This window comes from Semicossyphus pulcher, unplaced genomic scaffold (genome assembly GCF_022749685.1).
Source record: "Semicossyphus pulcher isolate SPU_LCO1_2020_fin unplaced genomic scaffold, fSemPul1.0.p SCAF_21, whole genome shotgun sequence".
NCBI classification, from domain to species: domain Eukaryota; kingdom Metazoa; phylum Chordata; class Actinopteri; order Labriformes; family Labridae; genus Semicossyphus; species Semicossyphus pulcher.
Window position 1 is genome coordinate 6,151,888 of NW_027211695.1, and position 27,179 is coordinate 6,179,066.

The 27,179-nt window shown below is 43.4% G+C and overlaps 1 protein-coding gene across 1 annotated transcript in view; it reads right to left on the minus strand.

Annotated features, from left to right (window-relative positions):
• LOC138600967 (phospholipid-transporting ATPase ABCA1) overlaps window positions 1–27,179 on the minus strand; it is a 173,481-nt gene that overhangs the window by 17,386 nt on the left and 128,916 nt on the right. Inside the window, exons 40-47 of the mRNA XM_069672533.1 lie at window positions 25,010–25,139; window positions 24,451–24,571; window positions 16,899–16,961; window positions 14,730–14,836; window positions 10,669–10,810; window positions 8,757–8,891; window positions 4,844–4,947; window positions 3,618–3,710 (exon numbers count right to left, since the gene is read on the minus strand). Coding sequence (XP_069528634.1) covers window positions 3,618–3,710; window positions 4,844–4,947; window positions 8,757–8,891; window positions 10,669–10,810; window positions 14,730–14,836; window positions 16,899–16,961; window positions 24,451–24,571; window positions 25,010–25,139 — 895 coding nt within the window. The remainder of the gene's footprint in view (window positions 1–3,617; window positions 3,711–4,843; window positions 4,948–8,756; window positions 8,892–10,668; window positions 10,811–14,729; window positions 14,837–16,898; window positions 16,962–24,450; window positions 24,572–25,009; window positions 25,140–27,179) is intronic.

Below are 27,179 nucleotides of genomic sequence, written 5' to 3' on the forward strand. Positions count from 1 at the left end.
CAAATCTCCAGCCCCTCTCTCGCACGCTGACCACCTCTCGGGCGGTTTAAACGGGCTATTTTGGCTCATTCGGAGTTTGATTGATACACAGAGGCAGGGTTGTTAAAGCGGCAGAAGGGCATCTCGGTGATAAAGGCAGGGTCACCGCTGAACTAAAGGGGGCAGCACTAACAAGCACTTGGATGGCTGCGTTGGAAGCCTGGCCACCTGAGAGCAGCAGAAGGAGGAATAAATAAGGGTAATATGGTGAGAGGGTTTTTGAACGAGGGGAGAGGATTGGGGAGGGCTGCGAATGTGTGAGCAATAGGGGGTCAGAATGTGAGAGCTGCCCCCGTGGCGAGAATCTACACTCCTTTCAGGGGCTTGTGATGAGAAAAAGATGGAGAATATGGGATGGGGGAAGAAGCGACACCCCCAGCTTTGCAGGTCAGGCGCTCACACCGTGTGGCGACGGCACGCACCACCTGCCTCCATCGCCGAGGCCTGCCCCCGCTACTCCAACCCCCTGCTGCCTGATGGAACTCTTCCCATCTGCAAACTGGCGACAGCTTGTGCATTTGTGAAAATCAGCCCCTCACTTCCCACATTATGGACTCAGATGTGCAGGCGAACACAAAATACAGCCTCTGTGTTTCACCCTGCAAAGCTGGATTGATGAGACTCAACTTAAATGATGCTGGATCACATGCTAAACCAGGGTTGGGGGGGGGACAAACATGTGGTGGGATAGTGACGAGAAAAGAAAACAGAGAAGACAGTCCTTAATTGCCTTTTCAGTCATTAACAGGGTCCCACACCTCATGAAACATTAATTACACCGAGTGCTGCAGAGATAGGGACGCTTAATTAGAAATTATTCACTGCGTGGCGAGAGCTGAGCGATAGCATTTCAGCGGTGTGTAAATTGTCCGTGTGAGATCTAAACGAAGAGAAAAATCGGTGTAGCCGTCACGCTTATCTGGCGTCCTCTCACTTGACTGTCCTGTGAAGTGGGATTCCCTTTTACCTGATAGCATGTTGAGTGAAGTAGGACATGTGTTAACCCTCTGTTCTCCTCCCACAGCTCTTACCTATCCTACACCTCCTGTGAGGTTCATAAATTATTTACAGCACCCCGCTCGTTCCCCTGCAGACAGGATGTAATTGACACAGAAGATCTGTCAATTACCCTAGCATCTGGGGGGGACTGATTGGGACATCGCTCTCCCACTTTAGCCCTTTCAGCTCGCCCTCGTTCTCTTTTTTTTTAGCCTGATCTACGATGAGACAGTAGCCAATGACGTGACATTAACGCTCTTGATGTGAAATACCCTTGACACCGTTGCCCTCTCATTGCTGTCCCCTAATCCCCAGCAGAACTTTAAAAATGGTCTGCTCCACCCCTCATCCCAGGTGTATTGATCTTTCTCCCCACCCAACGATTGCCACCACATATTCCTGTCGTGTATGTAGCTCTCTTGTGCCTGCAGAACGTCCTTCCTCTTACAAGATCACACAATGGAGTGGTAATAATGTCAGCAGACTGTACCTAAGGTAATGGATGGGCTTCACTGTTACACGCAGGGCTCAGGGGCATGAGAGCTGGCCTAGGGAAATGTCACATGAAAAGCTGAGCACAGCCTGAGTGCTCAGAGTTAGGCAGGGGGATATATGTGATAGAGACGAAACAAAACGCATTAAGAGACATGTGCAAAGGCTATTAAAGCTAGCATAAAGACAGGGATGGTTGAGACTGAATTATGGGTCTGCAGAGAAACAAATGTGCGGTTCAGAAAATGGTGAAGACCTTGGACACCAACCTGACACCTACAGACCTCACAGTCGCCACATTCCCCTCATATATGGATCTTTTCATGTGAAATCAATATAACCATGTTGATGGGTCGGCACTAAAGAAACATAGTTAGCTTAGTGCACCATAATGTACGTGGGTTTAGGAAGCAAAACAAATGAATGCATTACTGTTACATATCCTCTGAAATAGCTTGGCAGGGGAATAGCAGTGAAATAGCTAGCCTGGGTAACAAAATCCACCCACAACACCTCCAAAGAACTTGTTTGTACATGTACTTCCTGAATCCATAAAAAAACACAAAGGGGAAAAACATGCTAGGCTAGCTAGTTCCCCGTTTTCAAACTTTACTGAGCTAATAGGCCTCTGTCTGTAGCTACATAAGGTGTCTCAATCAGAGTACTTAAGAGGTGATAAAACTAACATTGGTTCCAAAGCCAGAGCTAGCAATTAGTTAGCTTAGCATGCCTTAAAACAGTATATCCTATTTGATACACCCATAAAGAAACTAATTGTTTAAATAGCTAGCTAGCTATTTCCCTGTTTTCAATCTTTAACTTATGCTAAGCAAATATGCCTTTGCTAGGTAAAGAATCTAAATCACAGTACTTTGGAGGTGCTAAAAGCTGTATTGGTACCAAAGCTAGAGCTAGCAGCTCGTTAGCTTAGCATAGCTTAAGCCTTAATACACTACATCCTAATTGTTACACCCATAAAAAAAAGAATTGTTAAAACATGCCATGCTAGCGATTTCCCCTTTTTCAATCTTTAACTTATGCTAAGCTAATATGCCTTTGCTAGATGTATGTAAATATGTATGTATGTATGTAAATCAGACTACTTTAGACGTGCTAAAAGTAACATTGGTTCCAAAGCTAAAGCTAGCAACTAGTTAGCTTAGCATAGCTTAAGCCTAAAAACACTGTGTCCTATTTGTTACACCCATAAAAAACGAATTGTTAAAACATACCATGCTAGCTGTTTCCTCCTTTTTCAGTCTTTATGCTAAGCTAAGCTAACATGCTTCTGACTATAGCTGAATCGAGGGTCAGGTTTGAGAGTGATATCAATATTGATATACAAGTCTTGATATGAGTAAAAACATGTATTACGGACTGTTTAAGGGGGGTATTATGCTAATTTCAAGCTTCATATTTCACTTACTGTGGAGTAGCTTAGCATAATTTACAAAACATATTTTTTGGCTCAGTCAACTCTGTCCCTTTAAGAAACCCTGCCCCCACAAGCCTGCTTTCTTCTGATTGGCCAGCTCTCCGAAGCCTGCCGAGGCTGCACCGAGCGTTCACAGCAGCCTGCAGACTGAGCTGAGAAGCCTGGGGATTACTCCAACATACTTTTACCTACAGATCTGAAACTTCACCCACGTTTAGTTTGGACATCCAACATTGTAACATTATATATCTCTGTCTTAAAATGTGAAACAGCATGATACCCCCTCTTTAAGTGTTTCTTACATAGATATAATGGCATGGAGTTTTTTTCATATTGTCCTGGTACTGCTTACGCTTTCCTAGCTTAAAAAAAGAGTTCTTCTTAGCCGAGGCAATAAAGTATAAGAGACGATCTGTTCTGTCCTTTTTTCCTTGAAAACTTTTTCTTCCAAGTTTATTACACTTAAATCTTCTTTTTATTACTGATGTACAAGGTCTTATGTTATTTATATATACAGTATAAATAACCGAACACCTCAGTGGGAGACAGGGAGTTCTTTCATCTCAATTCAAGCAGCTTCAAAGATGTGTGTTTTTGTGTTTTATTCTACTCTTGGTCTAACGCACTCAATGGAAAAAAGAAGGACCCTTACCTGTTTTTCAGATGCTGGATGCTCCCAAAACACTTGAAGCGCCCGTTTACCATGATGGCCATGCGTGTGCACAGAGCCTCACATTCCTCCATGCTATTGGAAGAAGAAAAAAAACAGATGCTTGAGTTCCTTCCTTTGGAGAAAAAAGACAATTATATCTTTAAATAGGTCTATGTGGTATAATCAGGTATTTTTCGTAATGCAACGTTTTCAAGGCTGGAACATTGATCAAAGATTTACTGAGACTTTTTTCTTCTCATTCACAGATAAAGTTCGGGTCAGAGCATTTCTAAATGTCTACTTTGACACATTAAAAGTACGACAAATTTGGTAATTAGAGAGGGAAGAAGGGACCATCTGTAGCTCTTATCTCATTTTTTCTCTTTCGGTGCAGGGCTGGAGCAAGAGTCATTTGTAGTTGAGAGGAAACCTGTGAAGCCTTTCTGAGGAATGGCGCAATTAGGATTATGACTTTGTAAAACCTGGTGAATCTGCCACTTAACAAAACACAACCACCTGGTCATGCCATGGACGATTGGATGCGGCTCAGCCACATTTGCCTGGGACAACAACAAATGCTTTTATTCCTCCATGAAGGGAACACATGTAATGAGAATAATATATTCCAAATGAACGGCGGCAGAGATTATTCACGGGCGCTGCCAGGAGCACAAACGATTCAAAAGCCCGGGTAATTTGGGGAATGGTGAAATGAAAAGGAATGTGAATTGTTAAATGTTCCATATCGATTTGGGCCATCAAGTTTTAAGTTTCGCAAAAAAAAACACAACGAGGCTTTTAATTTTTTTCTCTCCTCTCTCAACCATGTCAGAATCTCGCCAACACTACAGAAGAAAAAGTTGGGAAAGCTAACTTTGCTCCAGGAAGTGTTGGATAATGAAAAGACTCCAGCACTGATATTGACAGTTCCTCTTTTCATGGAGGGAAAAAAGGCGCCAGTCAGTCAATATGCCCTCGCGCTTCATGAAAGCTTTATAGCAGCCGGTGTTTTTCTGGCAGCCAATATTAACTGCCACGCAGGAAGCGATACCTCCCAAATAAAGCGCAACTCCAATCAATTACAATTACAATATTTACGGCTCATGTTCATTTCATGGACAATTTGGCTGATGTGCTTTCTCTGCAGAGGAGTCAAAATATTTTGACTTCATCTTAGTGTGTGGATCTGTCAGAGAGGATGAACAGATAAGGAGTGAGTGTTTCACCTGTGTGATGTGAGGACGACAGAGCGTCCCTCTTTGATGATGCTCAGGATGCAGTCCCACAGGAAGCGCCGGGCTTTGGGGTCCATCCCAGTGGTTGGCTCATCCTGCAATACATGTAACAGTTACCATTATGTTCCTCCTTAGCAAGGCAGAGAAGAATTAAAGGGCCAGTTCGCTGATTTTCAACCTCAGTCCTATCACGCTACTACGGGAAGCTAATGCCATTATGGTCGGAAAAAAATGTAATTTGGCTCTGTGCCTTTGGAGGACGCTATCTGCTTCTCCAATGGGCCCTGGAAAAACTTGTCAGACTATGTAAACGTGTCATCTGGCGGAGGCCAGGGAGAAATAGGAAAGTAAATACGGGATTTGCATTTGATGAGGTGCAAGAGAGGCAACTCTATATCAATGTTAAAGGGCCAGTTTGCTGATTTTCAACCTCAGTCCTATCATGTTATTACGAGGAGCTAATGCTATTAATGCTGTTCATTTTTTCAGTTAAATTCCACATAAAACGACTCAGCCCACAGGAGTCTCATGTTTTACCTTTAAGAAGCAATGATCAGAATTCCAGACAGACATTAAGAAATTTCCAGTCTGCACTTTTTTTAATGCCTTCAGTCACATCACCTTCATTTTTGAATCTATCATTTAACAAGTAAAAGGATTTTAGACAACTTGCAGCTTGGCTCATAGCCAACTTAGCTCGCTCAAGACTGCAGAGAGACAAGGACTCTCCACATGAAAGTGCTGAATTGAACATTTTTTAATCACCAGGTGAGTTTGTTAAGGAGAGAAGAAAACCTCGGCAGATAATTTGGCTCTTGAACAATGAACACTGAAGGAACCCTAACCTAAATACAAGCCTAGAGGATGCTCATCTCATCCCTCCTAACTCTAACTAAAAGTGTTGGAGGAAACCTAAGCAGATAATTTGGCTCCTGGTAAAAACTCAGAGACTTATTTATAAAAGTTTACAATCTGCCAGGCTGTTACTTCTACAGAAATACAGCTAAAATAGACTGACAAAATAGACACGTGTGTACAGTATGCAACACACATAAACAACAGTGAGATAGGCATGTAAGGCAAGCTTAGGAGACAGTTAGAACACACACAGACACAGGTAAAGTCTGAGTTTACCCATTTTCACATCATGGAGACACAGACTGAAGCATTCTCTAAAACGGCCAAACACACACACACAAACAGTCCCAGTGACTTGCTGTTTCTTTTTCCTTGGGGCGAGTCTGTCCATGCACGATTAGAGAGTGACAGTACTCGGTCCATTGGCTGGTTTGGTTCCAGGCCCGGTTCTCCCTCGCTCGCACAGCCCTACAAATCCCAAGGGCTATTTCCATCACCGTGCCCAATGTGTCCCCGCGCAGACCCTACGTGGCACCGCCTCAAGGCTGCCTGGACTCCCGGGGCTCGCGCACAATACTGAAACTGACACAGGCACTGACAACACATTATCCCAGTGCCTCAAAGAGAAGGCTGGCCATGGCTCGGGCGAGTAAATAAAGGGGGTTTGGAGGAGTGTGGCTGGAAGCTGAGCGCTGGACCCCGTCAACAGACGTAAACAGATGTAATTTATTATGGATTACTCATCACCTGACTGATCGCTTATTAAATTGTTATTAGCAGGATAATCTGACTAGTCCATGAGCCAGGGGGTTGGTTGAGCCAATTTGGAGGGAGCATGTCTCATAGTGATTTTTATAAAGGTCTATGTCCCTTGTGTTGGAAAATGTATGATAGCATTGCAGCAATGGCTTTCCTTTTTTCATCCCTCCATCATTACAATTTTTTCACATAGAGCCGGTATAAAAGAGGGTAACCTACACAGAATATCATGAAGTCATATATCATTGTAAAGCTTAGATTATAATCTATCTACCAGTCACATTTTCATGACGCTGAGGACAACAGGATTTGACCTCTAACGCTGTAACAAGGCAAACTCTGCATGCCTCTGCAAATGCCCTTACCTTACCTTCATATTGATCTGTTTGTTTCTGATATAATGTTCAGAGTTTTGCATTGGATTATTGGTTATCGGGGCAGCTGTAAATGGCTTTGTAAGCAACAGAAATTCGGTGGCAGCAGCCATATTTCATCTTTATTGACAACAAACCAATGGCAAATTTTTGATTTATTTCAGCTTCATTTTCACAGTCGAGAAACCAATGGGTGACATCACGGTGGCTATGTCCATTATTTATACAGTGTATGAGCATGCAACACAACTGCTGGTATAGGCTCTTGTAATATCACGCATTGTCGACTACAACTCCCTCCTGGCAGGCCTTCCTGCACGCACATTCAAACCTCTGCAGATGATCCGGAACGCAGCGGTGCGACTGGTCTTCAATCAACCCACTGGCTTCCAGTCGCCTCTCGCATCAAATTCAAAACCCTGTTAACGATAATATATGATAAAAATGATAATATTACAGAGTATTTCCCGACATAAGCTGAGTGTAACCAGTAGTTTTAGATCCAAATAATTGAGATGAGACATTAAAATCGCCAGCATTTTGGTTGCCAATGTGTGAAGAATCTGGTGACAGAGGCAGACTGCAGCTCCTGCAGCTGTAAACACAACGATCGCTGGTTTAGACATACCAGTTGTTTCGAAAACCAGTAGGAAACACAACACCGGGTCCCACAGTATTCCACTTTCAGGCAGCCTGAAGCTACAGAGCTCACTTCTTTTACCCTCCTTTGCCCTTTGTGGAAGCAAAAAAGGTTCACTGTTTGAGAAACAAAATTCGATGCAGAAGCTTAAAGGCATGGTGCTGCAAGTGAATCTACCGCCAGCACTGTAAGAGCGCTTCTTTTCACCCAAAAGGGGGTGTGGTCATTCTGCCGAACGGGAAGTGACGTGTGGCTGCTCTCGTCTAGTGCAGCGTTAGAGGTCAAAGGTCAAATTGTGTTGTCTATCAGCGTCATGATGGATGATAATCTAAGCTTTGCAATGATTTTTATTGATCTTTTATACTGACTCTATGTGAAAAATGACAAGTGTTTCATGATGGAGGGATGAAAAAAGGAGTGACAGCACAGAGAAAGCTACCATTGCTGCAATGCTATCATACATTTTCAACACTAGGGACCGTTATAAAAATCACTATGAGACATGGTCCCTCCAATGTGGCACGACGGCCAAATTCTGGGGGTCTAGCTCATGCAAAGTAATGCATTTATTACAGCACGTTTATGAACTGGCATTTAAATATATCTATAACATACAATATTTATTCCTTATAAGATGAGCTGATGTGATGGGCGGGACATTGGATAACATGCACACCTTCCTGAGCCCCACCAGGGAGCCGCAAAGTGCAATTTAAGGCCATTAGAGTTTGTCCCTCATAGAAAAAAGGGACTTCTTCTAATGCACATTAAAGCTGCTTAACTGAAAGCATGTGACGCGGCGTATTCTGAGTCATGTCTCCATTAATCTTCCATCAGCGGGAAAACGCGTTTGTGCTCACTTTTAAGTCCTGATGAATACGTTTTTTTAATACGTGCAAACACAGTTTTGTGTGTTCTTCTAAAGGAACGGGTTCTTCCTCCATAAAAAATTAATTAAAACCCGACCAGCGAGTGACCCCTGAAAAACACACCCCTCTCATCCACAAGTAATAATCCTTGGGGGAAATTCAGGAAGGATTCACGCCTCACTTTTAAAGCATACATTACACCAAATTCCTATTCGCTATCATCTCCTCACTACGGCCGAGGCTCTGCGCGCTTGTAAGGGAGAAAAAAAAGAACTGATCTGCTGTAATCCAAACATCTGCACAGCATCAATATTGATCTAAAGTATTACACTCTTAAGTCTTAATAAAACAGCAGCGGATCACATTTCCAGCATGTACAACAGAGCAGTAAAGATGTATCTCACCAGGAAAATCACCGGAGGACAGCCGATGAGGGCGATCGCCGTGGAGAGTTTGCGTTTGTTCCCGCCGCTGTACGTTCCCGCTGACTTGTTGGAATATTTGACCAGGCCCAATTTCTGGATCCCCCATTCGGCAACCTTTTTGAAGAGAGAAATCAAAGTGACCAAGTGTTGACATGCACCCCGCCATCAGACTCTCCATGATGGATGATATTTTTCTGCTCGGATCTCTAATGTATTTATGCTCTGTGGTTTTCAAGGACAAGACATGACAGCTGGCATCACTGTCAGACCTTAATCACAGGCTGCTGCGGCACTCTACCATTCTCCTTGCTGTTTAAACAACATCTAGTCAAACAGCAGCGATCAGGAACATCACTAAACTGCAGAAGGTCTCAAACGACATGTTTAGATGTCACAATAGACTTCTATGTTTATCCAAATACAAGTAGACAAGGCTCTATTTGGATCACAATGAGCCACAGTGAAATTAAGTTATGCGAGCAGCGCAGAACTGAGTCCCTACACACTGGAGCGAAGACATCAAAGCCCTGGCGCCGGGTCTGAGGGCCTATGGTCCCTGCCAGCCCCCTTCCTCTTTTGATCTCACTGCTGGAGAACAGGGAGGTGCGAGAGGAGTGCAGGGGAGGCCGCACAGGGCCGGCCACACCACTGGGCATGGTGAATAATGTAGAGCCATAACCCACAGCTGCTGCTTTTTCTACCACCGGCCTTTTTTTATTATGTATGGCTCAGCCTGTTGAGGTTATCTATCACTTGGACGTGTACTCCAGCTTGCCCTACATGCATTCTAGCTGAAAAGTGGATTGATGGGGAAAATAGAATGGGAAATATTCTGGAAGGGAAATAAACTATTCCTGAAGTAGAGAATATGAGGCTTGTTCTTCTTGTTTTTGATGTTCTCAATGTCAAAACACGGTGAATAACAGAGGTGGACGTAACGAATTACAAGTACTCACGTGACTGTAATTTAGTAGCTTTTTGGTGTACTGAAGTATGTTTCAAATGAAGTAATTTGCGACATTTGTAAATCGATACAGATATTGCAAGCTAGAAAGAAAAACTTATTTAGACCAGACACCAATCAAATGCATCGCATCAAAAACAGGCCAATCAGACACCAAAGTGTCATGCATCGCGACAAGACAGAGGTGCCGTTTGATTTTCACTGAGTCCAAAGTAAAGAAGGAGAGGTGGGCTGCAACTACCCAGGCCCGACGCATAACGTGAGTGAACCATAATTGGGTCAGAAGATAGTTCGGAGGAAACCCACCTTTGACACAGACTGAAGGAAGTTTTTTGTTAAACCAGAAACAGCCGTTAGTCGCTCTCTGCAAAGCCACCAGACTCCATTTACAAAAACAGTAAAGTCGCTTTCCCACTGGTCAAAAAACTTGCTAACACACAGCTTTTTTGCTGAATGGGAAAGGTTACAATTGGCATTCAGACCCGGGCAATGATGGGAACACAAAACCTGTGTCAACACGCCTTTCCGGTGCGATGCTATGCTCCGTCGGTAACTTCTGTGACTCCTTGTCATCTCAGCTACAAATTCCGCCCGTCTCCGTTCAAGCAGCGCTCGTTCCAAAATTGTCGGCGCCAAGTTTCATACACAGAGTGAATGAGTAATAGATACAATAAAGTAACGTTGACAACATTTGTTTATTATAAAAAACGGAGCAATGGGAAAGTGGGAACTTTTATTTTGAGTACTTCCTAAGCGAGCTAATTTTGACTTTTACTTGAGTCATTTTTTACACAAGTACTTCTACTTGAGTAGAATATTTCAGTACTCTTTACACCTCTGCCAACTGATCAACATGGGGAGTCTACATTAAAGAAAGCAGTTTCTAATTGTACAAGGACAAGAAATATAAAAGGGTGTAATGATTACCATGGTGATCTCTTTCTCCGGTACCCCTCGTAACCTGGCGTAAAACTCCAGATGCTCCCGCCCAGTCAGCAGGTCGTCGATGGCATCAAACTGCGGACAGTAGCCCATGTTCTGGTTCACGTCCCTCATCTCTGTTCGTATGCTGGGAGAGAGACGATGTTAGAGATTTAACAATGGATGTTTTTCATGTTTCAGATTGTAGATCTAAAGATTACATAAAAGATTAGTTGAGAACAGCTGAAAGGCCGAGCACCATACACTTCATGTACGTTGCCGAAGCACTTCAAAGAGTGCTAAAATCAACATTGATTAACTTGGAAAGATTCATCAAGTATTGACAAACCTCGATTAGCAAGAGAAAATCAGAGGGCTGTGTCTCTACTTGAAACGCAGCCAAGCTAATATGGAGCAGCAGAGTGGTTCATTGAAATTCTGGACTAAAGTGTCCTCAAAAATCTCCATCTTAAAAAGAAAAGCTAAAAAGCAAACAGAAAATCAGCCTGGCAAATAGTTCCAGATGACGAGATGCGTCCTGTAGAATGGCAGCAGCAGCTCTGGTTGCAGACATGCCCTTACATAGTCCACCAATATTAATTCTTTCACCACCTGCAGGCAACAACTATTAGAGTAGCGTTTCATTCCTCTTTTCATAGCTGCTTTGTTTTCTTTTAAGATAATATTGAACCCATTTTCCCCATGAAATGTTATTTTCCAGGAGCGATGGGGGAAGCTAAGTGGGATTTGATGTGTCTAGAGGCGGCTGGATCTCGATGAACAGTGAACTCAAAGTTTTATTCATCTCATGCTTTGTATTAGCTTTGATAACAGCTGGTCATACAGCCATTAGCTGGTTCATGTTGTCCACCTTTTTACTTTGTTTGTACTGACACTGCATGTCAAACCAAGAATCCAACATTTAACAAAATATATTCAAATTGAACATGTTCACTGCTCTCAAACTAAAGGCTGTTCTTCCAGCCGTACAGAAGCCTTAAATATCCTACAATATTGTATTTGTGTCATCAAAATTGCTAACATTCTACATGGAGTTTAATTTTCCCATTAGATAACTCCTAATCCTGCCCGACTGAGCTGTGATTGGCTGGTAGCTTTAAAGTTAGGCATCTCTTTTTCACCCAGAACAAAATAACTCTGTTTGTGTCACATTTAAAATCTCAAGTTAACGTCTTCTTTTCCTTAAGCCAATCACAATGTTACCTTTGTGCAACATTAAAGAGGGGGTATCATGCTGTTCCACATGTTAAGACATATATATAATGTTACAATGTTGGATGTCCATAGTCAACGTGGGTGAAGTTTCAAGTCTGTAGGTGAAAGTATGTTGGAGTAGCAGGCTTTGGAGAGCTGGCCAATCAGAAGAAAGTGGTCTTGTAGGGGCGGGGTCTCTTAAAGGGGCAGAGGCTGTTTTACCCCATTTTGACCGAGGCAGTTTCAGGGCCGGTTTGGAGCCGGTGCTCACTTGAGAACCAGTTTTTTGTGTTGACGACGAAAGAACCGGCTCTTGGCCAGGAAAACAGTTTCCAGAGAGGCACCAACTCTTTGCTGGTCTAAAACCACAAACTGCTTACATCAGGGGCGAGGGGCGAGGGACCGAAAAGACAAACCAAACGAGAGTGTCTGTTTTTCTACATTCAGCGTTCTTATTTTGAGGGTTGAGTTGGTTCACAAGTTGAACCAGCTCTAACCCAGAACTAGAACCAGGTTCGCGTTGGTCAGGGCTCGGTGGTCTCTATTGGGAAGGGAAAAAAACACTTTTGGCGTTTATGCTTTTAGCAGAACAGGTGTGTCATAAGCTCTTCTGAAATTCTGAAATGTCAGGTGGCAACAAGTGTGCTTTTGGATGCACTGCATCACAGAAAGGTCTGCTTAACAGAACAGGTTGACATTTAGGGAAATATGCTGATATGTATACTTGTCAAGAGTTAGAGGGTTAGCGTAGCACAAATATGTGAAGCTGGAGGAAACAGGACCGCTTCTCCCAGCAGCACTAGTGCAAACTTTCCCTCACAATAACAACTTATCCAACACATTTGTGCCACTGACTTCATATGAGATGAAAGGTAATGATGAACGTAAGATGTTGTTAGCCTCTGCTAGCCCACTAGCTCAATTTAGCTTGTTATTTAGCATCGACTAAACTGGTGTCTATTAAACAAATCAATTATTTTTTTCTATGTTTTCTTTCTTTATAGATAGTCTTGATGCTGATGGCGAGGCGGAGGTCGCCTGTTGTCTGGGCACATCCACTCGCCACTGGTGGGACACAATTGTTCCGGATTTCAACGCACAACAATTCATTCAGAATTCCCGTCTCCCGGGAGTCTTTCGATTACATGTGTGATCGAGTCAGGAGTGGCATGGGGAGAAGAAACACCAATTACCGTGTGTGTGTCCCAATTTAAAAACAGGTTGCAGTCGCCATTCGGAAGCTGGCCACCGGCAGTGAGTACTTCAGCCATATTTTTGGCGTAGGCCTAAGTACTCTGTTCAACTGTGTCCAGGAGTTTTGCAACACAGTCATCAGAGTGCTGCTTCCTGTAAAATTCCTGATGCAGAGAAATTGGTGGAGATGGCCACTTTCTTCAATAATCGTTGGAGAGTACCACGGTGTGTTGGTGCAATAGATGGAACCCACATTCCAGTTATAGCACCAGAGGAGTATCCTACAACCGGAAAGGCTGGCATTCTGTCGTAACTGACATATTTTAGATTATACATATGTTCAGGTTGTCCAAAATCTACAGTATGAAAAGAGAAGTGGCTCTTTGAAGGGTTATGTGCTATTATGTTAACAAGTGAGCATTACAGGTGCTGGTGGGGGGATTCTTTTATCGTTGACTCGGCTTGTTGTAGTTAAGCTATGCTGAGCTCATCACTAGCCAGCTGTGGCTTCATATTGAGTGTACAGGGATGAGAGTAGTGGAAATAAACTAATATTTAAGTGGTAAAATCGAAGATCTCAGTTTCGTTCTCTTTAGCGGCACCTATGGTGATAAATGGTAATTGTATTGTCATACTCCAACACAATTACAACAGAGGTTGTCAACTGATACTCTCAGTTCGTTAACGGTTTTCAACAACAAGAGCTGACTGATGAACCAAAACTGGTAGTTAGCAGGCTAGCTTTTGTTAGCTATTCCATGTAAGAGTGTTGTAAGCACACAATCACATGGAAGAGATTAAATCGTCAGGAGAGAACTTCCATTAAAGAGGTGCTGCTTCTTCTCTTCTGCTGATTATTTCTCTTGCCAATGCACACAAACATAATGAGCAGAAAACAGAAGAGTGGGTGTTTTCACATCTGTTTTTCTCTCTTTTCAGTTTATTGTTTCCCCTAAAGGTCTCTGGGATTTCTCTTTGATCTCTTCTACTTGCATTAATCAACATTTACGCTGCCGTGTTAGGCCTCGCTCTACTCAGCTCTTGTTCTTTGTCGAACACAAAGTCAATTACCAGATGTATAAATGAACACATATAGCACCCGTTGTGGCGCAAAACCAACCGCATCTTACACTCGACCAGGCTCGGATGTGCCACCTCGTTGTTTGTTCCTAAAAATAAAGAAAGGAACAAGCGTTTCCTCGCTCAGGTGCCTGAGTCTCTTATTGCTGGTGTCAATGTATTTTTTTGGCATGTACAAAGATTTCCTATGACTGAAACTGTGAGGCAGAGACAAAAAACAGAGCAAGGTACAGGGTTGAGGATGTGAAAAGGAATGAAATATGTGAAAGAGGCAGGAAGACAGCGAGAGCAGCACAGTCTCTCAAATTTCTGAGAATATCGCAGAGAGGAGACATGAGAGAAGCAAAGTTGAAAAGGCAGAGAAGGCAGAATGTATAAGAGATATCGAAACTACCTAGCCAAGAAAAAAACAAAGCCTCAGAGTTAGAGAGACGGAGGGATAGAAAGCTGCAGAACAAGAGAAGCTGAGTGCGAGCTATAAAAAAACAACACCTCAGCTTGATCCCCATCTGAGCAGCCATGTTGGGTGGCTAATTATGACAAGTTACCTGGTGCACTAGTGGGAGTTAGCGCCTCACCTGTATCCATTTAGGAAGGCCTCTCCACTGGAGACTGGGATGTCTCCTGTCAGCATCTTAAACGTGGTGGTTTTTCCAGCCCCGTTGATTCCCAGCAAGCCGAAACACTGATAGAGACAGCGGGGGAGGCCTCCATTAGGAAAACAGTGTTATGTAGTTACACAAACAGGAGACAGAGCTGCTGGGTGACATTTCAAATAATCTGTATGTACGTTTGAATAAATACCATCAATTAACCTCTTTAATGGAGTTAATCTATAAAATGTGAAAATATTTCCTCACTACATAAAATTAAAACTAGGGATGCACGATATTGGATTTTTTGCCGATATCTGATATGCCGATATTTTCCAACCCTTTTTGCCGATTTCGATACCGATATATTCGGCAGATTTTTTTTCCATCTAACTGCAGAGAACATCAAGTCTAACCTGTAGTGGAATTGATATCATGCCTACTCTTACTGTAGTGGCCAAAAACTGACATAAAGCAGACATCTTGCACATACTTCACGCTTGACGGAAGAGTGGGCTGATCACTCACGTTTCTGAGCGCACCTGAATGCAGCATCCCCCCTAAACACAGCAGTGAGGGAGACATGCCCGGACTTGTTTACTGCACCTACTACGGAGACATCAGTGATCGCCGACTCTTTTTATCATGTGTGCGTCAATGAATATGTGAGTTAGTTTTGCACTGGTGTTTATGTTACACTCTGTTAGCGTCGGCTTTGACTTGTTAGTCTTTATTTGTATATTGCTGATAACTTTGCGCAGGCACAGTTGTGCCGAGTTAATGTTGGAGCATTACGTCAAGCTTTTTAGGGAATCATCGAGCATTTAGGCATAAGCGTTGTTTTATCAGCGGAAAATATAAGCAAAAAAGCCAAGCCACAATCTGTAAATACCGATAATGTGCCGATAATATTGGCATCCCTTATTAAAACTAGAATGTATTCACGGCTGGCTCAGTGCTGTAAATGAAAACATATTTCTATGTACAAACAAAACAACAAAATCAACACGGCAGGCGCGCAGGAACAAACACGACCATTCCCAACAGCATTCCTTCCTCGCCTCTAAATTTCTACAACAAACACCATCCTCTCTCCGCCGTGTCTCCCCCATGCTGCCGATTTTGACTTCCCTCCGGAGGGGCATGCAGGCAGTCGGAAGTCGTCTCTGCAGAGCCCCCTGCGGTCATGTGACCCGCCTTAGGTGCTCTGGCTCCGGCATAAATATTTGATTTCTGTCATTCATTGATCCCGAAGCTTGTTTGTGACCTGTGCTCGTGAATGCATAGAAGAGGGTGCTAAGCTTGATGTAAATAATGCATGGAAATGCAGTGTGTGATCAGCAGATCCCCATGAATGACAATATGTTTCTCTGGCATTTACATTGGGCTTTGAGTAAACAGCAGCAGGGAGGATGGATACCAATGGAAAGCCTGGCGAACACGAACGACTGTCAGCATTTGAGATTATGTTTAAATCAGGCTTCCAGCGGTGCAATGCGTGCATTAGAAGTGAGGATGCTTCACACTGACAGGACATCAGTTTTTCACAAAGATTCCTTTGTGGTAAACTGTGTAAAAGTTTAGCCCGCTGTATTTAGCTCATTTGGTCTCCCACTGCTAATCCCCGCACTGAGAATCACTCCGTCCTCGTGCCTCAGCTTCACAGTCTCGGTTGCTCCAGCGATGCTCTTCCACCAGCCTGCTTGTGTGTTTTCTTGCGCACACACATGCTTGGCAGAAGCATAATGGCAGAAAACAAGCCCCGATAAGGAGATTAGTGTTCCTCCCAACGCCTTCTCTGAGCAGCGTTTGGAAGATACTTTGATTCATCCGAGACGGAGCCAATTCAAATCTTCAAGAAATAACTGAAAACTGTTAATCAAAGCCCAGACAGAGAATGTCTGCTAATTTTCCTGCTTTCAAATGTCAATATTTTGTAAATATTACCATTAATATTCATTAATATTATAATTAACCCAAGGCATAATTATCACACGCAACCCAAGATGAAAAATGTTTTCCAATGTTGGTGTTTCTAGTGAATTCTGAAAGTAATCAAATGTGTAAAAGCCAGAAAGTCTTCTCGTAACAAGGAAAGCAAATAGACCACAGACTTGAAAAGGTTCTTGTGTGATGCAGCAACATTTGGCTCACCTCTGCGGCAGGTACGCCTACACATAGCCTGTCCACAGCAGGGGTGCTCTTCCGGGGGTACACCTGCAGAGAGCAGACGATAAAAATGAATCAACCAGCCAGCCAGTGAAAGGGAGAAAAAGAAGGAGAGCAGGCAGGGGGGCAGGGAAGGTAGGGAGCAGACAGTGAGAAAGATGGCAGAGAGGATAGCTGGAGAAAATATGGAGCGCGAGACCAGAGCAGCAGGGGAAGAGGAGAGATGGAAGAAGCAGGTGGGAAGAGATGGAGGAAGAGAGAAAGTGGAATCTTAACAAGAAAGGGTAATTTGCAACATTTAGAGCAGCCAGATGGGAAAAGGCAATAAAAAAAGGTAGACTTGCAGAAGGGGGGGAGGAGAAGAAGACATGAATATTAGTATTTGTGACTGCAGAGACAGAATTCATGAGGAAATCTGTCCCCATGTTGAGAGCTGTTTCAGAACCCTCGGTAACCTTCAACAAACTCAAAAGTCAGCAACGATTTTATGCATGGACACCAACTTTAGGCACAGCTACATGTACAGGTCTTAAATACAGTACAAGGCATAAACTGAGAAGCGAATCTATTGTAACTATCTATATAACATGGGGTAAGGTTATGTTCATCACACACATGAAAACCATAGAGACAACTCCTATTCTTGGCATTCAGGTCAAAGCACTGCTCACTGGGTCAGCAGTGCTTCGACCTGAACGCTAGCATAATGTTAGTAACCTTGACATTCATTGCGTTAGCATGTTAAATCACATGTTGCAGCAAAAGGTTGTGTGTGTGCCAACAGAAAGTAGGAGACATAAGATTTCGTTTCTAAAAGCTGCTGTCATGGGGATGATCACGCTAATGAAACATACATTTGAACAGAGTCAGAAATGGTATGTAACACACTGTAACGCAACTGCAGCTGTTGAAATATGATAACATGAAATATTCAGTTACATGGGAGGTGAGCTTGTACAACTTTTTACAACGTTTTGGTCATGATTTCATTGGTTAAAGCTTGTGCTATGTGTTCTATAAAAGCCAGTGTATTGTCCTCTAATGCCAGAGATACGGGGCATAAACTCTATTCAGGTATTCTCTCTCATCATATATTGTATACAACATACTGCTCTTAAAATCCATCAAATGCTTTGTGTTTTTTTTCATGAGTTTTGAGTGTCATCTGTAGAATTCCACAACAAAACAGAAAAACAAAGCAGTTTCATGCTTAAAATCAGCGTTTCCCCGATGCTCGCAGACGGATACAGTATTTCAGAAGAGGCCAACTGTCACTGTCAGCTGTCACTAGCATTAGCCTAGCTTGTTTTTAGGTGCTCAACTTGTTTTTATGTTAAGATTTAGTGTACTCAGGCTGTATAAAAATGACACTATTAATAACATATCCAAGCAAGGTTTCTGTCATTACTCAAATATAGTTTTCAGAGTTGTATTGGGGAGGAAAATATGGTATCATTAAGTTAGGCGCTGTTGTGTGTAGCTATGCGTGTAGCTTAATAGCTATGGAAGGTAGAGGAGAACTGCAGCGTTAGCGAGCATAGTTTTTCTATTACTTATTTTTACGCTGTATTTTGGTGGGAATTTAAGGTTAAGATAATTACAACCAGCAAACACACAAAAGTAGTTTCATGTTAAAAAATAAGTGTTTCTCGATGCTCTTAGAGAGTCCTCTTCTGAAGTCCATCAGAAGAGGACACCAGCCTAGCCATCACTAGCATTAGCCTAGCTTGTTTTTAGGTGCTCAACTTCTTCTTATGTTGGATTCAGTGTACTGAGGCCATATAAAAATGACATTAATAACATATCAACATGCACAAGAGGCAGATAGAACTTCTGCCAATACTCTTCAAGAAATGATGTTACAAACTCTAAATAAAATTCTGACCTGGTTGTGTTGCTACATGAAATGTTACAGAATGAAAATTCACGATGCCAATTCAGTTGATAGACATTTCACTCCACACCAATGTGTTGACTGATTTGACTGACAGTTTAATCCTTAAACCTGCAACTATGACCAACAGAGAACTACACAAAATGCACTGGCGATGCAGAGACCCATCTCTCAGGACAAATAAGGGAAGGGAATTTCTGATTGTGAGTCAGTATCCTGCGAAGATCATGTCGCTTTCCTGGAAATGAGAAGGTTGTTGTTGATGTTTATCACATCTCACTTAAAAACTTTGCACCCCGCATCCACATCCTTCCCCGCTGACCGGCCTCGTCCATCCACATTTGCATTCATCGTCTGAAAACCTCACCATAGGGGGTAAAGCAGCCCGCACTTGAGGTGTACAAAGATATACAATACAGCGAGTAAAAATTCGACAAAATGAGGTGTTTAGTGCATGAGGTGTTTTTCCACACCCAAGACTGTGTTAGAGTTTGATATGTTTTTCAAAGATGTTTGAAAGCAGCGTCGTCTTGCTTGAGCACTAAAAAGACAAGACAAGACAAAGCCTTTGTTGCTGTTGCTGAGTCTGACAGAGAAGACACTTAGCATTCAAAAATCAAGGACAACACTGTGTCCCTTTGAGTTATAAAAAAGTGACTACTATTGGCTGGGGGTTTTTTTAAGTTGAAAACATAGTTCTGGATGAATGCTGCATGTGTGAGTGTCAGGGTCTGAAAGAGTGAACGATCATTAAAAAGTAAAAGTGACAGCATACATTTCTTTGTATGAAGGACACGTATCCAGTATAGAATCTCTCCACCATTAAAAACAGTCATCTGTCCCTGCTGCATTCACAATGCTACCAGGCAAATGTAAATTTAGAACCACACTTCGAGCCTGACAAACAATGACATTGCATTTATTTCACAGTTGGCACATCAAAAGCTTCTGATAAAAGCAGGAGCTGCATAGATCCGCCATTCTCCGGTGCCATCTGCCAGCTGCACTCAGTACTTATCAACCTGGATTACACATACTACTTTTTAGTGATATTTCGCAGTGCTAAAGCTACATCAAAGCAGGAGATACATGCAAGGAGGAAGGCAATTAAAGGATAATTCCCCTCTGACTCAAGCACCACAGCAGCTGTCATGATAAGCAGGCCCACGTCTAATCAGATGAGACAGCTGAGAGGATGTGATGGCGGCAGTTTCGCAAACCTAAAATATGGATTGTAAATCATAAGCAGAATGGTGTAGCTCAGGTAGTAAGGCATGACTGTGACACTGCTCTATTAGGTGGTCCATCCATTCCTTATGTAACATACACAGATCAACCTGCCTGATATTGTGTAGGTCCAAAACAGTCCTGACCTGGCGAGGCATGGACTTCACTAGACCTCTGAAGGGGAGCTGGGGTATCTGGCACGTTAGCAGCAGATCCCTTAAGTCCTGTAAGTTGCGAGGTGGGGCCTCCATGGGTCGGACTTGTTTGTCCAGCACTTCCCACAGATTTCCTCAAACCATTCCTGAACCTTTTTTGCAGTGTGGCAGGGCGCATTATCCTGCCGAAAGAGGCCACTGCCATTGGGGAATACTGTTTCCACCGAGGGGTCTACTTGGTCTACTTGGTTCCAGCAATTTGAGCCACAGTAGCCCTTCTGCTGGATCGGACCACACAGGCCAGCCTTTACTCCCCACGCACATCAATGAACCTTGGTCGCCCATGACCTTGTCGCAAATTTAATGGTTTTCCTTCCACTTTTGGTAGATACCCAGTGCAGACTGAGAACACCCCACAGAAGCGGAAGTTTTGGAGATGCTCTGACCCAGTCGTCTAGCCGTCACAATTCGGCCCTTGTCAAAGTCGCTCACATTCTTACACTTCTCAACTTCGAGGACAAAATGTTCACTTGCTGCCTAACGTATCCCACCCACTGACAGGTGCCATAGTAACGGGATAATCAATGTTATTCATTCGACCTGTTAGAGGTCATAATATTATGGCTGATTGGTGTACGCACCAGTCGAAGGTGCGATCCTGAGGTCCTTGACCATATTTGTCTGATATCAGTCAGCCCAATCCAATGAGGCCAACACCATCCATCCTGTTCCAAATATGGTAATTGTATGAAAGTTGATACTGTTAGAATGGCTTAATACAACACATAGTGATGTGTTAATGGTTAATGTGGTGGTATAAATTTAACAACATTTTGGGGAGCAGTTTTAAGTGGTTTGGATACTGACGCAGCCTTAAGAGCAAAATTGGGTATCTGCGTCTAAGCAAGTAAATGCACCGATTAATTATCATGTGAACACAATAAACAACAACATTGCGGAGCTATCAGAGAGTGTAATGTTAGTGAGAGAAAGGAAAGTATCAGCAATCAGTGTTTTTATCCACCAATAATAAGAATACATGGAGTGACGTCTGCGAAAGGAAAAGTAGCCGCTTAGCTCCGTCTACCCTCTCTGGCAGACCAACCACTTCTGGGTGATGGAAAACGCGTCGCTGACTGGGCGCCGCTTGGGAATTTTCCACCAAAGTCGCACCAGACACCCAGTCTGTAAAACTGTAAATGCAAAGGCTTTCATCAGTGGGCCATAGGCTCGGTCACTGTTGTGTTACCTCATTCGGCGATAGATAGTGACTTAACAGACATTTATTTAAATGAAAATCTTCGGGATTATGACTTTAAGTGAGGAATGGAGGGACAATCCTGAGTTCAGGGACTGGATAGGACATGTGGCAGGTGATTTACACATTTTGCAAGTCATGCAAGAAAACATTTGATATAGGCAACATGGGCATGTCTGCTGTTAAAGGCCATGCCACAGGACAGGGATACAAGAAGGTCAAGTCAAGTCAATGCGTCATGAATGACTGATTTCTGAGGAATAAAACTGGGGTTAAATGTGTCAGTACTAGGCCTACCGGTAAATTATATGAGCAACTGCTGTTCTGTATTGTCAAGAAAAACTCCTGTAGGAAAATGTCCTGGAACCCTGCTACCAACCCAGCATCCACCTGCAGGCTCCGGCTAGGGAGGTGTAAGATATTATCTCGTCACTCTTCAAATTTCTGCATGTAGAACACTTAATTCAAAGATATTACAATGTGAGAAAGAAAGATATATGTTTCTGTAAAAATAAAAAAAAACGCAGAGGTTCTTACCCACTCAAACTGGCCTGTAAAGGTTCTTAAAAATAAGCTGAACTCAATATCAAAGTCTTTTAGTAGATAAAAGCAGCCCTTCTCTAAGCATTCACCACAGAGCTCTTGTAAAACCAGTCTAATCTAAAGCACTTTAATGCTGTGAGAACACATTATCACATCTGCGTAGTTGTAGTATTCCAAGGCGCCACTCATCACTTATTAGTCTTTAAATTCAAACAGCTGTCACAAGGTTCTTTTAAACTTTCTCTGTCAACTTAGCGAGCGACTGGAAGGTTAAACTGACAGCGCTGGGCCTGCACAACGCTCACAGACGGACACACTTCCATTACAGTCTCCATCGATTACAGTGCAGGCGCTAACGCAGCAGCTAAGCGGAGGCTAGCAGGTGGGGCGTGTAGCAAAACGCTCCTGTTTAGAGACAGCAGGAAAAGGAAGGGGAGGAGCAGGGATCTGACACATGATTGATGGCCTGTCGATCGTTTCAGAGCCACGCTTAGATTTATGACAGGGGCTCAGCCTGTGGCGCATGGCCACCGAAGCCGTGCGCTCGTTGATCAATTTGTTATCTACACCCCCAAATGGATGGGGCACAGCTGTGGTGGGAGTCAATGAGGGCACTGCAGGAAGAATCCCGATGCCTTCTGCCACTGCACTGCTGTTTTTGTGCGGAGATGGGCCGCTGTGTTTCATCTCAGAGAAATATTGTGAAGCATGAGGGTATATGTGAACAATGGCTGCTTGTCAAATCGATGGTTTTAAATGTTTGGCACCGTTTAAAGCTACATTTACAGATTTAGACGGAGCATTAAAAAGTTATTTCTTTAAGTTTGAGCTGAAAAAAGACCACACCTTTCCACCTTGCGTGTTGATTTGCGATACATTACCCGCCCAGCTGTTTCACCCCACACTTGTTCGGTAATTACCCAAGGGAGTGTGGCAAACGTCTGCGTCTGTGAGCAATGAGTGAAAGATTAACTATTGTGCGACTGAGACGGCCGAGGGAGCAAAGGAGTGAAGATCGGTGGTAAGAAGCAAAAGGCTGTTAGATCGTCCAGCTGTCGGCAGTGGAGCTGCTGCGGCGACACTTCCTGCTGCTGCGCCGCCCGCAGGGAGGGAACATCTGCCGATGGATGAAGCGTTAATCTCTGCGGTGTCGAGGCACGCACCGCAGCAGCATGCTCGACTTCACCTGCTGCAAGGAGGGAAGGTCCGGAGCTGTGGAGGAGCCCGGACCTTTACACCCCTGAAATGGAGTCTTGTTTGCGTCTCATGCCCACTTGTGATGTTTGTGAATGTTCACAGCTGCAGTCGAGCAACCTGTCGCTCCCTTTTGCACTGAAAACTGAATAATGCAGGTGCAAGTGGAGGAAAGAAAAGTTCAAAAACTCCTCCCATGCATACACACACACACACACACACCTAAAAAGTTGATAGCTGTTATACAAAGAACGTCATTGGTGTAGGTTCTTACTATATATCTGAGAGGTTAAGTACAGTTGTTCATCTCTCATATCCATACAGCACTAAGAAGGGGAGGTGAAATGAAGACTATGACTTACACACAGGATAGAGAAGAAAAATGTCGGGGTCATTGCATGTGATTTACAGAAAGTGAGACAAGAACAAGAAGGTATAGAGGTCTGACAGTTTATCGTATGGATGGGGGAGGAGGAATGTTGAGGGAGTCTCTTTGTGTTGTTAAATACATCATGTGATTTCTCCTTATAAGAGCAACCTGCAGGTTACATTAATATACTACATTAATACTCATACTCGCTGGCAAACACTATGGGGGTGTGACTTCGGTCAAAGAATCACAGAGGCTGAGCTTCTGTTTGCAATGTTTTATCAAAGAAGAATGTGGTATGTAAAAGGCTATTAGTAGCATTACAAGTGAAACACGTTTATCAAACTACATTAGATTTATTGGCTATGCATGAAAGAAGGCTAAACGCTACAATGATACAGACATATATGATTTAAGCTAGCTACCATGACTCAGCGACAAGACTTATTTATGAAATGAGGTCCAAAGGTGAACAGAAATTGTACTTAAATTTGGCAAAGACACACAACTTCCTTGAAAGGCAACCTGCAGCTCAACAGCCATCAGACAGACTGAGATTGACTACCTAGAATCCTTTGGAAACTCACGTTTCTCTTAAAGGGCCAGCGACCCACCAACCAACTTTGGCAAATGCACAACACCAGCAATCCCAGGCTAGAACATGTAACAATAACAAACAATAATGTTGCCAGTGACATTAAACAAATGTATTCTACCAAAGATAAGAAATAATAGACAATTAACAAAGTTAACTCCTCCTACAACAAGAGGCTTTCCTACAAATAAAATTAATCATATGCACAAAACTGACAGAGAAAGTTGCGAAAGCGTGACATGTACTTTGCAATACAATCAGAACCACACTATAAGAGGAGCTAGAGTAGAGAGCACAGTACCTTAGTGAGGTCACAGATCCGCAGAAGGTCATCGTTGGCCCTGCCGTCATACACCCGCTCACGTTCTCGGGCTACATCGACATCCTCTTCCTCTGCAGATAATGACTTCCCTTTAATCAGCCTGGCAGAGAGAAGTCAACCACAGTTAACTCAGCACCCTTCATTAAAATTAACACGAACTCGCCTGACAAATTATCCCGGGCAAAGTTTAAGCTCGGTGAAACTATCTCTGCAATTTTCATAAACAGCAGAAGCCACAGGCATTGGTTACCATAGCGATGTAGCTTTTAGAACAAGAAAACACTCGAGGGGGGGGAATGGGGTGGTATTTGCCAAACAGATTCAAGATGCAACAGATGTTCTATATGAAATAAATATGAAGGACAATACTGATTCAAATTGGGGCAATGGTTTATCAGACTGTAAGAAATACTGGATGAAAGTGCTAAACGTGGACGAGGACGAAAGTAGCATGACTAAGTCGCAACAGGTCAAATATTTTCAAGTAAATTTTAAGTTAATTTGCTCTAAAATAACAGCTCTTAACAGTCATATTCACCTCGATTTGCAGAAGAACTTATACTGGATGAGAAGCGTAAACGCAAACATGACGACTCCCTGGATGAACATGGCGCAAAGGTTCTTTCCCACCATGTCCCAGCTGAGTGGATCCTCGAAACGGTCTTCCCCTGCAAAGTACACAGGAAGGGAAACAAACTGTTAAAACAGAACAAATCTGGTAATTAAAAAGTCAGGACACACAGAGGAAGTTGAGTAATGAACCACATTATTACTGTGTGTCATTTCATGTTAATTTCCAGCCGTTATCTACGAGCTCAGAGGACGATTAAGCAACATTGTCAAAACAAAAAGGAATTGCCAGATGTGTGTTCTCTTTCATGGACAGCCAAATATATCTTTGTCAAAAGTTAGCGTGGAGCTGGTCTTTGTCAGCTCTTTGAAGTGTTTTTGAGATAGTTTCATTGGTAAGCCAGCAGTTAAAACGCCACTTAGCCTTAAGAATAAAAAATAAATAAAAAAGTGCTGTCACATCGTACGTCGTTTGAGAAAATCACTGATATCCTGTACTTTTATGTTGAAGCCTCTTTCGGCTAATGAACATGTAAGTAAACTGGCGACAGCCCCCCCCCCCACTCTAATCATTGTCAATTCTGCTCTCTCTGCTTCTACAACCCTCGAGCCCGAGGGGGCAGAGTAAGGAGACAAGAAAAAAACCAGAGCGCTTTCATTCTCATTCTCTGGTAAATAGCCCCTCTCCACACTAGCCCTTTTAGCTTGTGATTGCTTTTCTCTTCCTGCTCTCAGCAACCACCGCAAATGATTCCTCAAACCGCTATTTCCTGCTCCATCTCTCCACAGATAAGACTCTTCTTCCTCTTTCATGTGCCTCTTTTGCCTCTTGATGGCCCTCTCAACCCGGCTCCATGTCTGCAACCCGACTGCCCCCTTTTCCCTTTCTCCTGACTAAATTTAAAACACGTAGAGTGAAGAGCTCGGGAGGGGGTCTGGGAGCTGAATTACTGGTCTTGTGCAGGTGGGATAAAGAACCAGCGTTTTAAACAAAATTGTACATATCACTTTAAAGGAATGAGATGTCGTGTTTTTAAAGGATTTACCACATGGGTAAGATGAAGATGTTGACGACAGGGTCAGAGCATCTCCAAAACTGTAGCACTTGTGGGGTGTTCCCAGTCTGCAGTGGTCAGGACCTACTGAGAGTGGTCCAAGGAAGGAAAACTGAACCAGCGACACGGTCAAAGTCGATCAAGGCTCAGTGATGCTCGTTGGGAGCCAAGGCTGACTCGTGTGGTCCGATCAAACAGAAGAGCTATTGTAGCTCAAATTGGTGAAAAAGTTCATCCCGGTGCATCACAGTTTGTTGCATATGGGGCTGCATAGCCCGGTCAGGGCGCCCATGCTGATCCCTGTCCATCGCCGAAAGCGCCTACAATGGGCACGTGAGCATCAGAACTGGAGCACGGAGCGATGGAAGAAGGTGGCCTTGTCTGACAAATCACGTTTTCTTTTACATCATGTGGGTGACCAGCTTACCTGGGGAAGACATGGCACCAGGAAGCACTATGGGAAGAAGGCAAGCTGGCGGAGGTAGTGTGATGCTTTGGGCGATGTTCTACTGGGAAGCCTTGGGTCCTGCCATTCATGTGGATGTTGCTGACATTTAACATTGTTGCAGACCAAGTACACCCCTTCATGGAAACAGTATTCTCTAATGGCAGTGGCCTCAGGAATAGTTCAGGAATGGTTTGAGGAACACGACACAAGTTCAAGGCGATGACTTGGTCTCCAAACTCCACAGATCTCTGACATCTGTGGGATGTGCTGGACAAACAAGTCCGATCCATAGAGGCCCCACCTCGCAACTTACAGGACTTAAAGGATCTGCTGCTACGTCTTGGTGCCAGATACCCCTAGCACACCTTCAGAGGTCGAGTGGAGTCCATGCCTTTAAGGGTCAGGCTGTTTTGGCGACAAAAGGGGGACCTACACAATACTAGGCAGTTGTCTCTATTAAAAAGGAAGTTTGTGAATACAGTGAGACTTTGAAATGTGGGAAATTGATCAGGGTCAACTGCTGCAGATTTCTCACAAGAAAGATCCCCAATGCTTATTTGTACTAGCAGAAATATAGTCATCTCACCCAGTTGGCAGATGTTTCAGGAGAATATAATCTCAGGATTTAGTGTTAC